The sequence below is a fragment of the Euprymna scolopes genome, chromosome 37 (assembly GCF_053919585.1).
Source record: "Euprymna scolopes isolate OS-2025 chromosome 37, ASM5391958v1, whole genome shotgun sequence".
Taxonomy (NCBI): Eukaryota; Metazoa; Mollusca; class Cephalopoda; order Sepiida; family Sepiolidae; genus Euprymna; species Euprymna scolopes.
Genome location: NC_136518.1, coordinates 29,110,108 through 29,127,368, shown reverse-complemented (window position 1 = coordinate 29,127,368; position 17,261 = coordinate 29,110,108). Strand labels below are relative to the sequence as shown.

Sequence of the window (17,261 nt, the reverse complement as noted above, 5' to 3'; positions counted from 1 at the left end):
AATCAAAAATGTTTTGAAAAATCATTTTATAGAGTCAATAGTTTTGCACTGTGTTAGTTTGCATCACATCACACATGACTGAAGCAATTGAAGCTACCGACTGTGGTTGATATTATTGTGGTAGTTGGCACATTCAGCAAATATTCACTTTATGAGTGATTTAAAAACTGCTAACACAAATGTGCTCTAATTTGTTAATTCACAGTTTATGAATTTAGACTCATGGATGACTATAAAAAGCCAAACATTGAAGAAAGCAGCTATTCAAACTACAAAAAGTAATACCTCCCACATAATACCACGTAATACCTTTCATATAAACAAAGGGAGATTGCAAATTTCATTGTCATGATGACTGAAGTTTCATCTCTCCACTGCAGATATTTACGATGTGAGACTCTCATGGACGTGCATAAGAAGCAGAGATACATCATTGGATTCCTGGCAAAAGAATGGTGGTGGCTATGTAGAAAAATAAAGTTTTTCAGTTAAAGAATAGGAGGACTTACTTTTGGAATGACCCTCATTATGTCAAAGCATGCCTCCAACACCCATACACAGCAAGCATCCATCAATGGCAAATGAGAATGGTGGTGATTATGTAGAAAAATAAATTCTGAAGCACAAAAGGTTTTAATGGAACCACTCCTGTCTCTAACTTTTTGAGTTAAAAAATAGAGGGTTGACTTTTGGAACAACTCTCAGATGATTTTTTACTGGTTGCAAACTATCAACACCTAAAACCATGGCTCCGAGCAAATTTGGTCATGTATGTCTTTTCTTTTGTGGTTTGTCTCCTTCATGATGTTTGGAGCTGTTGAATTATGCCAAATGAACATTTTTTTATTACAACAGCTAAAATAAAGAATTTAATTTCTCATTTAAAAGGATCTAAAGTTAATTCTGCAAATCAATATTGCATGCTGAGGAAAATCATTAAACAACTTTTTTCTATTTATTTAGAAATCTATAAAAGAACATTGGTTTAATTAAGAAATTAAATTGGTAGAAAAGAAAGCTTAAGAGTCACTAGATCTGAGAAAATATTCCATTTATTTTATTTGTAAAACACAAACAAAAAATAAATTTACTGCTTTAATTTATGAAATAACCACCAAATTCAATTTAAAATTTGAAGTTGCATTAAAACAACAACAAAAACATGATATATGACGTACAACTTTAAAAACAATCAAATTGAAAACATTAAAATGTTTACACTTGCATTTTAAGTTATTTGCAAGAGAATTTACTTAAAGAATATTTATTATTATGATAGAAATGTAAAAGAAGATCCATACACCATTTAGTTTTTCTGGTTTTAAGTGAAATTTTGCTGGATTTTTAGTTATAACTTTTGTTTTCAGTTTTGTTCCACAGCTTGTTGTTTGAAGAATGTGTTCAGTAGTTCTGTTGCATGTGCATCCACTGCAATAAAAAAGCAAATTTCATTTTTAAATAGGAGAACCAGAACAATTAATTTTGAACTTATAAAATAACTAATTTGTATAAAGAAAATTAAGAATTTATTAGAACGAATCCTCACCTCCAGTCCTTTTAACCCATTTAATCAAATCTTATGAATTAAAATAAAACCATTTTTCTGGAGAAAGATTAAAAATTATTAATTAAATGTTATGTAATAAGAGAGCTTATATTTTTAGTTACCAAATCTCCAATGACACCGTGTTTTTTTTTGTTTTTTTGCTAAAACGCCATTTTGAAAATATAAAAGCAACATTTATTTTTAATTGATTTCAGACATTTTTAAGAAAATTACGAAAAACAGATTATTTTTACTTTTTTTCTCATTTCTAAATGAGAAAAAAAGTAAAAATAATCAGTTTTTTCATAATTTTCTTAAAAATGTCTGAAATCAATTAAAAATAAATGTTATGAAAAAAAGTAAAAATAATCTGTTTTTTTCGTAATTTTCTGGCATCTGTGTCAATTGCTCCCACCACTTGTGAATCCTGCAAGTGAACATGTCTTCAACCTGATTTTTTTAATAACTTGTAATTACTCACAAAAGTTTATAAGTTGAATGCATATAATAATATATATATGATTGAAATTATTGTTATGAATATAGAAAAACAAAAATGAGGGAAAATTTAATCTTAAAAACAATCCATTTGCCATTTACTCCACTCTTGATCAAATAAAGAACATTCAGAATTAAAATTTTATTCTAAAATATTTCAACTGATGTGCCAAGTTATTTATTTATTTTTTTTTAAATAGAGGATGTCATTTGAGCTTGCCATCTGCATTCAAATAATTTCTGGGACAAAAAGTTATCATTCTTACCAAGTGTATTTTAAGATTATAAACTCGCTGAATGAAAATTATAGTTGATGTTGTTTGGCTTAAATAAGTTGATGTCTAATCATTTTAAAAGTGTATAGATCAAATGAAATGTTATATTGCTCTATTTTGTACAAAACTCATCTGCAAATGATAATAACAAAGAACAGTTTCTCTAATTTTTTTGTGGTTGATCTCTTTTGGAAAGATAATCCCCATTTTCTTTGATTAAAAAAAAAAACACTGTCATGATATTGACTTCAGTAAGAAAAAAAGAACAAGACACTAATGCATGACAAACCTAAAATGATGTAGATTATTTCCTTTCATACAAATGCATGCAAGTAAATTTCATAAATACTCTCTCCAGTGGTTAGATGGCTTGTGGATGAAAGTTTTGAATTCGCTAAGTCGATTTCTTATTTTCCTATTAACATCGGTAACAGAGATAAATGTCATTATGGCTTTGAAGTACATTTTAGTTAAAGCACGTTGAAGAAAAAAAATACAAATTTTGAAAATGCCAAAAAATACAAATTAGGAAATAGTCATGTCATTTGATAAAAAATGCAGTTGCAGTTTCTATGGAACAGTTTTGAAATGAGATATAATTTTTAATGATGGGATAGAAAAAGTTTAGGAAAAACTGGATATACTTTTTTCAAGGGGCATAAACAAGCCTGCTTTTTGGCCTATAATACTTTGAAAGGATATTAGAGACACCTCAAACTTCTTTATTAACTTTGGCCAACATGTTGACAAATTGAGAAATTGTAATAATAGTGTGGCAAGTCACAGTAATGAGCACACATAGTTGGCACATGCCCTCTGTAGAGAAGTACTGGCATTCGAACATGAAACCTGTCCAATATAAAAAATAATACAAAAATAAAATAAATGCAAATTTAGGTGCTATCAGAGTTCAAGGTGGCAGCATAAAAAAAACGTTTTTTTATTTTATGGCAGGGACATTATCCCGATGAAAATAACCAAAGTTATTGCCAAAAGTACGGCTTTCACCTTTTGTTGGGCCTTAAAATTAGATTGGATTTGGATCATGATTAATATTTTGACCAAGTTTAGTGAAGATTGGTCAAGTGATGTGCTGTACCAAAATAAACAAACACACATAGTTATAAACCCGGCTGAAAATCTCGATGTGGGTAAAAACGATAATTTTGTGTGACGAGTCATATTGGTAGAATATGAGAAATATCAAAATTTAACAAAAAATCTATTTTTAAATTATACAAGGTGCTTCAATAAGTTTCCAGGCTTTTTTTTTGTACAGGCATTTAAAATTGTCATACACTCTTGAAAATTCAGTATGTTATTGCTATACCTTATTAGATGATTAACCAATTTTTATGATTTCAAGTTTAAATGAACAGCTACAACAGGAATTGGAATACACTCTACTAAAGCCTAATTGTCACAGCTGGTGAATTTCAAAAATGCAATCTGGACATGAGCCACTTTAGAAGAATGATATGCAATAAAATTCTGTTTTAAACTTAAAAAAAATGCCACAGAAACTTATGGAATGCTTCAGACTGTTTTTGGACTATCTTGCATAAATCAAGCATCAGTTTTTGAGTGACATAAGAGATTCAAGGAAGGCAGGGTGTCTGTAATGAATGATGAGAAGTGTGGAAGGAGTAAGGAAGTCAGAACCACCAGAGTTGATTGGCCAAATCAAGAATTTTATGGATAAGAACCGTCATGTGTCCATAGAGACAATAAATACACAGTGTGGGAACTGTACATACAATTATCCATGAGGAACTATGAAAGATTTGTGCAAAGTTTTTTTCAAGTGTGCTCGGAAAAGACCATAAAAAAAGATGGGCATCAAGACAGTTCCTCACACTCTGTGAGTTTTGATTATTCCCTAAGTTCAAGGAAAACCTTAGAGACTGTCGTTATGAGACAATTGACGAGATCAAAGAGGCTGTGCAGAGGGTTATTGACACGCTCACCCAAGAGGACTTCCATGAGTTATTGGAACAATGCAACAAGTGCATTGCAGCAAAAGGAGATTAGTTCGAAGGGGATTAAAGTTTCATGTGTTTAATATCAATAAAAGTTTCATGTGTTTAATATCAATAAAAGTTTCATGTGTTTAATATCAATAAAAGTTTCATGTGTTTAATATCAATAAAAGTTTCATGTGTTTAATATCAATAAAAGTTTCATGTGTTTAATATCAATAAAAGTTTCATGTGTTTAATATCAATAAAAGTTTCATGTGTTTAATATCAATAAAAGTGGCCATACAAAAAAAGTCCGGAAACTTATGGAAGGCACCTCGTACATATTAAAATATTGAAGCAGAAAATGATATTACAGAAAATGATATTACAGAAAATGTTATTACAGAAAATGTTATTACAGAAAATGATATTTCAGAAAATGTTATTACAGAAAATGATATTACAGAAAATGTTATTACAGAAAATGTTATTACAGAAAATGATATTACAGAAAATGATATTACAGAAAATGTTATTATAGAAAATGTTATTACAGAAAATAATATTACAGAAAATGTTATTACAGAAAATGTTATTACAGAAAATGATATTACAGAAAATGATATTACAGAAAATGTTATTACAGAAAATGTTATTACAGAAAATGATATTACAGAAAATGTTATTACAGAAAATGATATTACAGAAAATGTTATTACAGAAAATGATATTACAGAAAATGTTATTACAGAAAATGTTATTACAGAAAATGTTATTACAGAAAATGATATTACAGAAAATGTTATTACAGAAAATGATATTACAGAAAATGTTATTACAGAAAATGTTATTACAGAAAATGATATTACAGAAAATGTTATTACAGAAAATGATATTACAGAAAATGTTATTACAGAAAATGTTATTACAGAAAATGTTATTACAGAAAATGTTATTACAGAAAATGTTTGAAAAAAAAAAAAGAAGCTTTTTTTACTACAAATGTTCTCCACTCTGAAATAGCCTATAGTCTATATAATAATTAATGAAGAATTTAATTGGGAATAAAATGTACTTAACTACATGTTTGTATGTTTAGTGGTTTGGTTTCATGTTCTATTTAAATGATTGTCGGCCATTTATTTATTTTATTTAAAAATATGGCTGCTGTTCTCACAAATGTGCAACATTGTGAAAGCTTGTGAAAAATAGTATGATATTAAAAAGTTTGTCACCATTTTTTCTTCCACTTCCAACAGAATAAAAAATCTAGAAGGATTTTGACCTGTGTGCCCATAGCCTATGACTGAAGAAAGTGGATGATGTGGTGAGCCTGCTCCTATTGTATCTGGACGAGCCCACTACTTGAATGAAAGCGACCAACTGGATGTTGAGAAGATAGAATCTTTGTTAAAAGAAGCATTCACGGATGGTGCATTCACAACCCATAGGAAGTGGACCATAGTTAGATTGGTTGGTGAGCAGGTAGATGTTTATGCAAACAACATCAAACAGTTGGTCGGACTGGCTGGTTTAAAAGGAGTTGGTCTGGAAAAGCTTATAATCCAGTTTTTGTTACAGGTTCCCTGATTCCATCTCCATCAGACTCCAGCAGGCACCAAAAATTGAGACTCTGACCATGACGAAAGTGAGGGTGCTAACATTTACTAGGAACCAAAGTCATCATGTGGTCACAGCCAGTAATAAGTCTGCCATTCCTACCAGAAGCAGCCATAACACTGGTGTAAACTGTTACAGATGCGGTCACAAGGGTCACATAATGAGAGGCTCCCGGAGATTTGGAACCCATTGCTACTTATGTGATAAGGTTAGACACTGAGCTCAGATGGAATGTGGTATTTAGCGTTAATCGACACAGAATGCTTGCAAAAATACAGACAATTACTACAGAATGCTTGCATGCAATAGTAAATGCAAATCAATGTCAATCCTGGAAAGGTGGATGTCATGACATCATGTAGGTATGCTGTGATAGAAGAATGATCACATTTCCACAAATGAAAGCAAGTTTGTCAGGATCAACATGCTAGTAGTGCATAGTAGACCACTGGGTTTGATCTAGTGTCAAGGATTGATGTATTAGGAGACATCACTGTTGAACTTACACGTGCAGTTCAGTGATGGGGGAAGTCTCCACATGGGCAGCTGTCTTCATCAGTGAACCTTACTGTTACATTTGACTTGCAGAGACAGGAAAAGATTATGGCATTGAAATGAGCAGATTACCATGCACCTGAAGGATTGTGCAATAGAGTGCCTGAATATTAATTGGCTGCAGAAATCTGATCAGAATATGATCGGGAACTCCAAGCATGGATGAACAAGGGTTGGTTTGTGCGATATCCAGAAGAAAGACTCAGACCTCTCAAGGTTAATTTCGTTGATGGAATAAGGCAAAGATGCAGCCAGAAATGTAATCATGTGGATGCATTCACAGCCAATGTGAATGTTTGCGTTGCTAAGATGCATGAATAACAAAAAGAGGCTAACGTGTGAGTGATGGATCTCAGAAACGTGTATCTATACACGTACCAGACTGTGAAGATCGATGGGAAAAGATTTGTCTGGCTCCCCTTATCATGATGGCCATTGTCAGCACAGTGTTATCGCAGGAAGAAGCTGTGGCTTATACAACATCAGCCTACATCGGCATATTGTTGTGCTTGCATCTCAAGTCAAGGAATATTTGGCTCGATTTGGATTAGAATACAAGAACATGGAACAGCTGGTGAATGGCACCCGCATGTTGGGGTTGACAGCACAGATATATAAATGAAAAAGGTATTATAATGGAAACTTATTTGAAAATACATCATTTGAAATCAAAATTAAAAATTCCACAAGAACCTTCTTAACCTAATAGAAACAACAACACACCTTCGACTGCAGTAAATTCATTGTGGCTGAATAAAACCCAGTTGGACAGAAAAGAGTAGAGTTAGTATGTGTTAAGTGTTTTTGACTCCTAATGGGGGGGGGGGTATGACACCAATGATTTCGCCAATCGTTTTTATAACCACCGGTTGTGGTAACCAACCAGTGAAAATGTTCCAAAGTTACTATAAAAATTGTCGAATTTTGGATTCAATCAGTTCACCGTTGTCTATGTCACAAACCTATATTTGATTCTTCACCGCCATCTTTGTTACTGGCAATTACTTAACACTCAGGATCAGAACTGCACTGCTTCTTCATTGCCATCTTTGTTCAGCATAATATCTCAACACTTAACAGAAGCTTTTGTTTCAAGATGCGATGAGCACACAAGCCACTCAAGGACAACGGTCATGAGAATATGATAAAAAAGCGTATTCATTTTCGCTTTTATAAACCCTCAGAATTATTGCTGTGCCGTACGTAATTGTGGATAGTGATGCAATATAACAGTAATGATAACAGTATGTGGAGAAGTGCATATAAAATATTCTCTCCATATTAATTATCAAAGTCCATTATTAAGATTATACTATTTTTGTAATAAAAGCTGCAAGAGTTGTTTATCAATTAATTAATTTACAATTAATATTTATCTTATAAGAGGCAAAAAGATAAAGTTTAAAATTAAATCTTACCTGATCCATGTAGAAACATTACATTTTGTACATTGCCACTTATACAAATGTTCACTAAATAAGAAAAAGTTAAAAATAAGTGTGTAGCATGTTGAAAATTAGTTAAATAAACTAAGATATAAAGACATCATATAAAAATCAAATCATAATAAAAATCATCAAATTATACTCAAACATAAAAAATATGATAAATTTACAAGGAATGATCTTAACATATTTCAAATGTTAATAAAACAAACTTTCTAAAGAAATCTTTATTCTTAACTAGTAGTACCCGCTAACCATCATTGCCTGGTGGAAGCGTGCCCCCACCTCGAAAAAAATTAAATTACAGCTGTTGTTGTTTCTTTTGTTGCTGCTGCCCAACCTCCTCATGTTATGAACAGCTTTTGGAATAGGCACCCCTTACTCCTCATGGTAGGAATGGCTATCGGAACGCAATAGGCAGCCTGGGTGGAGAGAGGCGAAAAAAAAATCCATTTAGCAGTTGAAGCTGTGGTAATATTGACTGGTTACTTACTGGCCTCTGTGACTAAAAATAGTTTGTCTTTAAGTTTTATTAAGAAGTAGAAATTTATTTAAGAATGATAACATGGAATCCTATCCTAAGGAAATGAAATGAAACTTCTTTCGTATATTTATCATTAATTATTTTTTTTATTAATTACTGCAGTACTTGGTTTCACTTACCATCGTGACCAAAAATAAATAAAACCAAAATAAAAAATAAAAATAAACCCAAAAGAAAACACTCCAAAAACAAATGAAGTTTTATCGTGTCATTTCAATACAAAAAACAAATAAAAAGGGGAAGAAAAGTAATGAAACTGTTTGAATTCAATAAAAAAAATAACTAAGAAAAATGGAAAAAAACCCATGAAATATTATACATATTTATCGCAAGGTTTAAATGTTAAAACTTCAACCCCCCCCCCCCCAAAAAAACAAAAATAAGTCAATCCGTTACATGGAGTGAACATGAACCCCATAGGTTGTGACACGGCCCTATTATCCACTGTTCCACAATGACATTCATCAAAATGACGTCATGTTTTTGTTCTCTTTAAACGAAATAATGGGGACGATAATGAAATGAGATCAATCCGTGATGATGATGCTCTCTCTCTTTCTCTCTCTCTCTCTCTCTCTCTGTCTGTCGTTACGGGGATTTTATCTTTCTCTGTTTGTCTGTCTCTCTCGTTTTGGTATACTGTTCGAATGTAAACAAAACAAATATAACTCTCGCTCTGACTCTGTCTATCTCTCTCTCACAGAGAGAGAAGGAGCGAGGGATGGAGTGAGAGAGGGAGTCAGAAGCAAATACCTCTGTGCTGTTCAGTAATCGTTTTATTTAATGTAAAACGGTGGCCTTCTATATTGGTAGATGCCAGGCTGGATAATGGCTAGCACGTTTGTTTTATTTTACAGAATTATAATCTGGAATAAGGAATTGGTCTGATCTAAGCCAATCAGAATAACAGAAATGTTATAAGGAATAATTTATTATTTTTCGAATCAATGGACAGGAATTTGATGTTTGCGCCATTAGTTTATGAATAAGTTACGAAAGGTGTAACCACAATATCCATACCATGCAGTGTTTATGTGGATCAGTAGAAAGACTCCAGCAATAGGGAGGAAAATTAGGACTACTTCCTCTGTAGGTTAATGTGATAGTGCTGGTATAGCTCCTCAGAAGGAATCTAGGATTTTATTTGAACACCTGGATGTGTCAGAAAAGTCTTTATAAAGTTACATAAGATGGTTGGACATAAAAAAAATTTGTATGTGGCATCTACAGTACTTTGGTTCAGAGGGGAATAACTGTGATGTTTTTATTATAGAATTATATTAGATTAGAATTTCTTTGTCAATTGTGAATTGTTTGTAAAAACAATAGGACTTAGAAGGTGAAGTCACTAAAAGTCATATGAATTGCTAACGTCACAAAATAAAGTAGAACTGAGGAAAGATTGTTATTTTGCTACAATTCTCCAAGAAATTGCTGAGAGATTCATAAAACTGGTCTAAAAATGACTGTATTTTATTTTCCAAAACATAAAAAAATTATTTTACATTTAGGTATTTAGGTATCTTTGCCGAGAAAATAATGTAAAGTTAGATACTTGTTAAGTTGTTATAATGGAATGACCTAGAACCCCTCTGTACAATAATATACAGAGAGACAGACTCTCACCTTGTATCCCTTTTGTAAATAAACTTTTGTATTAACCCTAAGGGAATGTCCTGTTTTATGATTATCTAAAGAAAGATATATCATTTGGCAATGAAAGCTGAGCGTATAACATTTTGGAGAAGAAAAAAATATTTTTTTCCAAGAAGAATTCAAAAGAAAAAAAAAAGTTAAACTGAATTCAGGAGTGCATATGGTCGAAGAAAAAAAACCCATTGAGTTAGAACGAAAGCCAGAAATAAGTTCTAAAAACTTAATTGATAAAATAATTCAACCAACTGAAAAAGAAAATTTTAAAAAGAATATGACACAAAAAGACAGCACAAAATGAAGACAATTTTTTGTGTGTCTTAGTTTTGTGTTGTCTTTTTGTGTCATATTCTTTTGTGTCGTAAGTAAATTTTTTTCCTCAAAAGAAAGAAAAAAGCAATTCAGTCTGTTTAGTTTCTTACTGAAAAACAAAAAAAGAAAAATATTTATCTATTGCTAATCCATTTCAAATGTATTTTCTTCTAATAAAAAACATAAATAAGAATAAATATAACTGCAAAAAGGGAACATGTTCTTATGCTGCTATGTGTATGTCGGCGGTTGGTTCAGTGTCGCTGTTGTATTTTCTTCTTCAAAATTTTTCTAAATTGTTACGAAATAATATGTGCCTTTTTTAAACAAATTCAATGAATTTATTTAACACTTTTTTTGTACAATTAATTTCTTGCTGTTTTATTCTCTGTTTTTTCTCTATTTAAGTTTAATATGTTTTAAGTTTTATTCTCTATTTAAATTTAATATGGAGCAAATAACTCACAAAAACCATATAATTGGCCCTGCAGACACAACAAAAGCAAATGGACTATTTACAAGAACAACGATAAAAAAAGGTGAATTATTACAAACTATATTTATGAGGCAAGTAGAAAAAAAAGATTGTCTATTTAAATCTGAAGGAATTGTGTGGGGTATATGCGAAAAAAGTACCGTTTAAGGCTAGGTTAGAAACAAAAACAAAAAAAAATAATATACGCCATACTGGGCGTATCTGCATCGCTCTTTAGGAAAGAAGAAGGAAAGAATGGCTAGCTCATTTATATACCCGAAGGGCAGCTTGGGAGAAGCTATTTTTTTTCCTTGTCTCTTCCTTTTTTTTTTTGATAGGATATAAAAGCCGGGAAAAATTCCCTGCAAGAGACACAGAAAGAAAAGAGTCGTGAACATCTTCTCTTAAAAAGTATTTCATGTTGCTGACGTTCAGATTGTGCGGTGTGACATTGGTGGCGAGAGGCCAGGTGTAGTCGACTGGAAAAGAAGAGGGCAGAAATGTGCTGTTGTCGAGCGAATGACTCACTGCTTCCCGAACCCCAGAACTGAATCCTGATCGTAACCTCACAAATTGCAAACTCTCAAACTCTCTACCAGAATTTTTGCATCAACCAACAAATGGCCTGACTTTTCCAACATATTTTAGAAGATATGAAAATATTTTTTCTAAAAGATGTCAGTCATGGTCTGATGAGGAAAAAATTATTCTACTGTTACAAAAACTTGGTACTCAGGAAAATAGCAAGTATACAAATTTCATTCTTCCAAAGAAATCTGTAGATATTTATTTTAAAGAAACGATAGATATATTATCAAGAATATTTGGGGAGCGGGACAGTGTATTTTATACGTGTCATAGGTGTCTAAATATTGTGAAACAAAATAAGGAGGATTTTATTGCTTATACAGGAAAAGTAACTGCCCAATCTGAATTATTCAGGATAAAAGACCCTAAAGAAGATTTGTTTAAATGTTTGATATTTGTTTTGCGATTCGTTCAAGAATATTATCAATATTGAATCTAGACACTGACATAACTTTACAAAAAGTTACGGAAGAGTGTCAAAAGCTGTTGAATTAAAAACAGGACAATGCAAGTATTGAAGAAAAAAATATTGCCAACGTAGAAAGGATTAAACGTGTCCACTATGAAAAAAAATACTGTAGAACATGTGGAGAAAAAAATCACTTCAAAAAGAGTGTTACTTTAAAAATAAAATATGCTATGAGTGCAGGTCACAAATCAACGGTAGGCAAAAAGAAAAAAAAAGTAAGCCTGAAACAATAAATACCATTGGCTCTAAAAAAGTGTCAATGAATTGTAAGAAAAGAAAATATATTGATAAAAAAATTAATGACTGGAAAATAAACCGTCTTCAGGAGTGATAAATCTATAATTGATGAAGTAACTTGGAAGATAATTGGATATCCAAAGTTACAAAACACAGAAAAAATTGAGGTGTTTCTGGAAATAGACTAAAATTCAAAGGTGAATTTTATACAAATGTGACATGGAATGAAAATACAATAAAGACCAAAATTTATATCATACAAGGAAAAAATTCTAATTTATTTGGTATCGACTACTATTCGATACTATATGGGCGAAACACATAAACTCGTTTTGTAGAAAAGTAAGTGTGGCAGGGATAGAAAATTTCAAACTGCCAGAAAAATTTATTAAAGTTTTAAAAAAGAATTTTTAAAATGTATTTCCTAAGGGACTGGGTTGTTGCACTAAGGTTGAAGTGAAATTTGAATTGAAGGACAAAGCTAAACCAGTGTTCAGACTTAAAAGGAAGTTTCCATTCTTTTCAGTGGAAACAATAGATGAAGAACTAAAGAGACTTGAAGAAAATGGAGTAATTGAAAAAGTGGACTATTCTGAGTGGGCATCACTAACAGTATACGTAAAAAAAAAATAAATAAATAAAAAGATCAGATTATGTGAAGATTTCTCAAATGGACTAAATGATTGCTTAAAAATATCATAACTATCTGCTCCCTACACCTGAAGAACTTTTTTCTAAGTTGAATGGGGAAAAATTTTCTCAAAAATTGATTTATTAGAGGCACATTTACAGTTTAAAGTCCAGGAAGATTGTTCAAAATACCTGACAATAAATACCCATAAAGGATTATTTGCCCGAAAACGGTTGACTTTTGAGTTGAAAATAGCCTCAAATTTATTCCAACAAATTATGGATACCATGTTAGCAGGCCTAGATTTTGCAATGGTTTACTTCGACGACATTCTAATAAGAAGCAAAAAATAAAATAAAATCCATATTCGTGAGGTAATCGAGAGAATTGCAAATTATGGATTCAAAGTGGCTCTCGAAAAATTGAATATTTAGGACAAATAATTGATCACATGGGTAGAATATCGAACCCAAATAGGACATAAGCAATTAGAGAGATGCCTTATTTTTGTTGTGAAATTACAGTCATTCTCGTGTCATGCAAACTACTATAATCCTTATATCCCAAATATGCATGAATTAAGAGCACTGTTGAAAAAAATTGATTCATCAGAGGCATATTTGCAGGTTAAAATCCAGGAAAATTGTTCAAAATACCTGACAATAAAGGATTGTAAAGGATTATTTGCCCTAAAACAGTTGACTTTCGGCCCCAAGTAGCCCCAAATTTATTCCAACAAATTATGTTAGCAGGTCTATATTTTGTGTTGAAGAACAGAAAATTCATATTCGTGAGGTATTCGAGAGAATAGCAAACTACAGATTCAAAGTGGCTCTTAAAAAATGTGAATTTGGTATGGACAAAATTGAATTGACAAATAAAAGACCTAACCTAACCTAAAAGACCAGAAACAATTAGAGACAATGTCGGGAAATTACAATCATTACTGGGTCTAGCGAACAACTATAATCCTGATATTCCAAATATGAGCACCATTATATCCCAATTTAAGAGCACCGTTGAATAAATTATTTAAGAAGAATAAAAAATGGCATTAAACAAAAGAATGTGAGTAAGCATTCCAAAAAATAAAAAAAAAGTGCTTATTATCAGATCTAGCTTTGGCACATTATGACCCGAATATGATTTAGGAGCTGTACTTCTACACAAAAGATGGGTTTACTTAACCAATTGCCCATGCCTCAAGGGTTTTATTACCTGCAAAATGAAATTCCTGTCAGATTGAGAAAGAAGGTCTGGCAATTGTGTATGCTATGGAAAATTTTTATAGATTCGCCCATGGAAGATCATTTGTCCTGCAAACGGATCATAAACCATTACTGTCGAATTTTGGTTAAAAAAAAAAGGTGTAACACTCAAAGAAATTAAAAAAAAAACAGTGAAAATGGACGAATACATTAACAAGATAAAAAAACAAGAGTGGCAAAATGAAAAGAAGAAAAAAGGATTAAAAGTATTTCTGTTTTCGATATGTGACAAAACTAATGTATGCAGATAAAGTGGTAAAACCGCAAGTGTTACAAATAAAAATTCTGAAAGAATTTCATATGGGCCATCCTGAAATCTCCATAATGAAAACTCTAATGAGAGGATATACATACTGGCCCAAAATGGACCACAAAATAGAAAAATAGTAAAATTTTGCAAAGGTTGCTAACTAGTAGCGAAAGCTCCATGCATAAGGATGCTACCTTGGCCTAAAACAGATGTACCCTGGACATGCATTCATATAGATTATGCAGGACCACTGCAAGGATATTATTACCTGGTAGTCGTGGATAGTTTTTCAAAATGTCCGGAAATTTATAAATACAAACACCCCACAGCGGCAAGCATTATAAAGGTGTTAGACAAGGTATTTGGTTGTTTTGGAGTACCAAAAGCTAGTGACAATGGTACCATGTTCACAGGACAAAAATTTAAGGACTGTTGTGAGTCACTAGCCATGGAACATATCACAACACCAACTTATAACCATCGATTTAACAGGTAAGTAGAAAGGTTTGTTGATACCTTCAAAAGAGCATTGAAAAAGAATAACAACATCGACACCGAAGAAAAAAGTATAAAAAATTCCTAACAATTTATAGAATAACACCAAACCAGCATATTAATACAAATTTATAATCAGCTCTAATAATGTTTGCCAGAAAAGTATGTTCTGTGTTGGACCAATTCCAATAAAAAAAGAGAAAAAAATATTAAAGATAATGTAAAGTATAGGACGTATAAGGACAGTGATGAAGTTTTCTTTAAAAGCTATCGGGCAGGAAAGAGTTTTTGGGAAGATGGAATAGTCTCAAAAAGAATCGGGAGAATGATCTATATCATAAAAGGATGCACATTTTTCCATAAAAGAAATATAAACCAATTGAGACCAAGATACATAGAAATGGTCGAAAACCGAGAGCTACCAATGGAAGTATTGTACAACACTTTCCAAATTGAACCTTCAAATAACAAGGAAATCCCAAGGGAAGTATCAGTAACTCCAAAAACTAGTCATTCTCAAAAATCGAAGAATTCACAAATGCAAACTGTAAGGAGAAGTGAAAGAAAACGAAAAAGGGCTGAATACTTTGGTTCAAGCTAAAAAAGAACTAAATGGTAAAGCCAAATTCTAGGGAAGAATTTAGCTTGGGGGAAGGTGTTATAATGGAATGACCTAGCACTCCTCTGATAGGGTATGGCATAAAGGTCTACACCACAAGATTTCCAGGTATGGTATAACTGGAAATGTCTTCTCAATTATTAAATCATTTCTTTCATAAGAGTAGTGGTGGATGGGCAGAAATCACAAAATTATTGCTCAAGTTTTTCAGGGGTTCATTCTGGGCTCAACTCTCTTTCTTCGTCAATGATCTCCCAAATCACATCCTTAGATCATTTGTAGACATTTATGCTGACGACACTACCATCCATCTTCAAAGGTTGTAAATGACGATGTTCTCTCCGATTCTCTCTCCTTTAAGCTTGAGTACATGATGTACTGAGGAAAGAGGTGGCTGGTTAATTTTAATGCATTTAAAACCAAGCTTCTATCTTTATATATCATCAATGCTCTGATACCCGTCTAGCATCAATCAAAATGAATTGCTCTCGTCTTGGGAAGGTTCCATGTTTTGACAAGCTTTGTCCGATCTTCACTTCGGATATGAAATGAAACATGTACATCAAATCCGTTGTCAAGATCACTGGAAAAATAGTGGAATTGTTCTACTATTCCAATAGATATCTCACTGCTGATACAATTCTCATACCTGTATAAGAGCCAGGTATGTCCAAGGATGAACTACTGTTGCCATATCTGGGCAGGAGCTGCTAGGAAGACTTATCCTGCCTTGACAGAGTTCAAAATAGACTTTGTAGCCTAGAGAGAGATGCCCTGTTCTCTTCTTGGCAACCTCTTTCCCACAGAAGAGATGTTGCGGGCATGTCTCTACTTTATTGTTATTTTCATGGAAAGTGCTTGTCTGAGTGCTAATCTATGGTCCCCCCCACCAAACTCTCACAAGAAACACTCGTCTAGCTGAAAACACTATCAATAATCCCCCCCCACTCTTTATCTGTGTCTAAACCTAAACGTAGATTCCATAAACAATGCTTTTTTCCTAGAATTGCACGCCTGTGGAACTTTCTTCTGTTTCTCTGCTTTTTAGCTGACTACAATATGGTCATCTTCAAGTCCAATGTAAACAAGTTCTTGATGAGCTGTCCCCTTAAGTAATCCAATTCACCAAATTTCCACTATTAACGATTACTATGATATTTTCCTATTGACTACTGTATACTCTTTAACCCTTATCCTTGAGTGACCTCTTGGTGACTCCTTTGTAAAAAAAAAATGTCTTAAAATTAAAAAAAACATCTGTTTTTAAATAATTTTTAAATGAGATATTTAACATGCCTGGTTATCTTCCATTTTGCTGTAAGAACTCAGACAGACATCTGCACAGATTTGGAATCTATATTCGAAACACCCGCCAATTGACTAGAGAATTAAAACTAGAATCAAACGACTAGTGTGACGTGACCTTCCCAGGGAGTGATTGGGCTACCCACTGGGGAGTGGCTGAGATTCCGAAAACACTGGAGAATGCCGGGCAGATATGATTGTTTTATTCTTTAAGTAATGTTGTGTGCCCCGGGTGACCAACCCTGCTGAGAGAAAGATTAGATTTATAAATTTCATTGTTTTATGAAAGCGACAACTTAATGTCACTTTGAAAGATGTAACAAAAACATTTCATTTTCTATGCCAACGAGTGATGACTCAGGGTTGTTTGGCCTTTGAGTGCAGTTATCCGACCGATGAGGTCAAGGGCTTAATCTTTAGGTTGTGAGAACAGCACCTGCAATCAACAGGTGCAATCAGGGCAGATGGGACCTCCCCTAAGATGACGTAACTAGTTGTGATTGGCCAGGAAGTCC

General features: G+C 32.6%; 1 protein-coding gene across 15 annotated transcripts in view; it reads right to left on the bottom strand.

Annotated features, from left to right (window-relative positions):
- Positions 1-1,034: 1,034 nt before the first annotated feature.
- The window catches only part of LOC145261115 (uncharacterized), a 535,668-nt gene continuing 519,441 nt past the window's right edge, over positions 1,035-17,261 (bottom strand). For 13 of the 15 annotated variants that reach the window (XM_080119355.1, XM_080119356.1, XM_080119351.1 and 10 more), the window contains 2 exons: positions 7,874-7,927; positions 1,035-1,428 (listed from right to left, as the gene is read on the bottom strand). In XM_080119355.1, the coding sequence (XP_079975481.1) occupies positions 1,364-1,428; positions 7,874-7,927 (119 nt within the window). In that variant the 3' untranslated portion in view covers positions 1,035-1,363. The remainder of the gene's footprint in view (positions 1,429-7,873; positions 7,928-17,261) is intronic. The other 2 variants (XM_080119344.1, XM_080119353.1) reach the window with 1 other exon arrangement.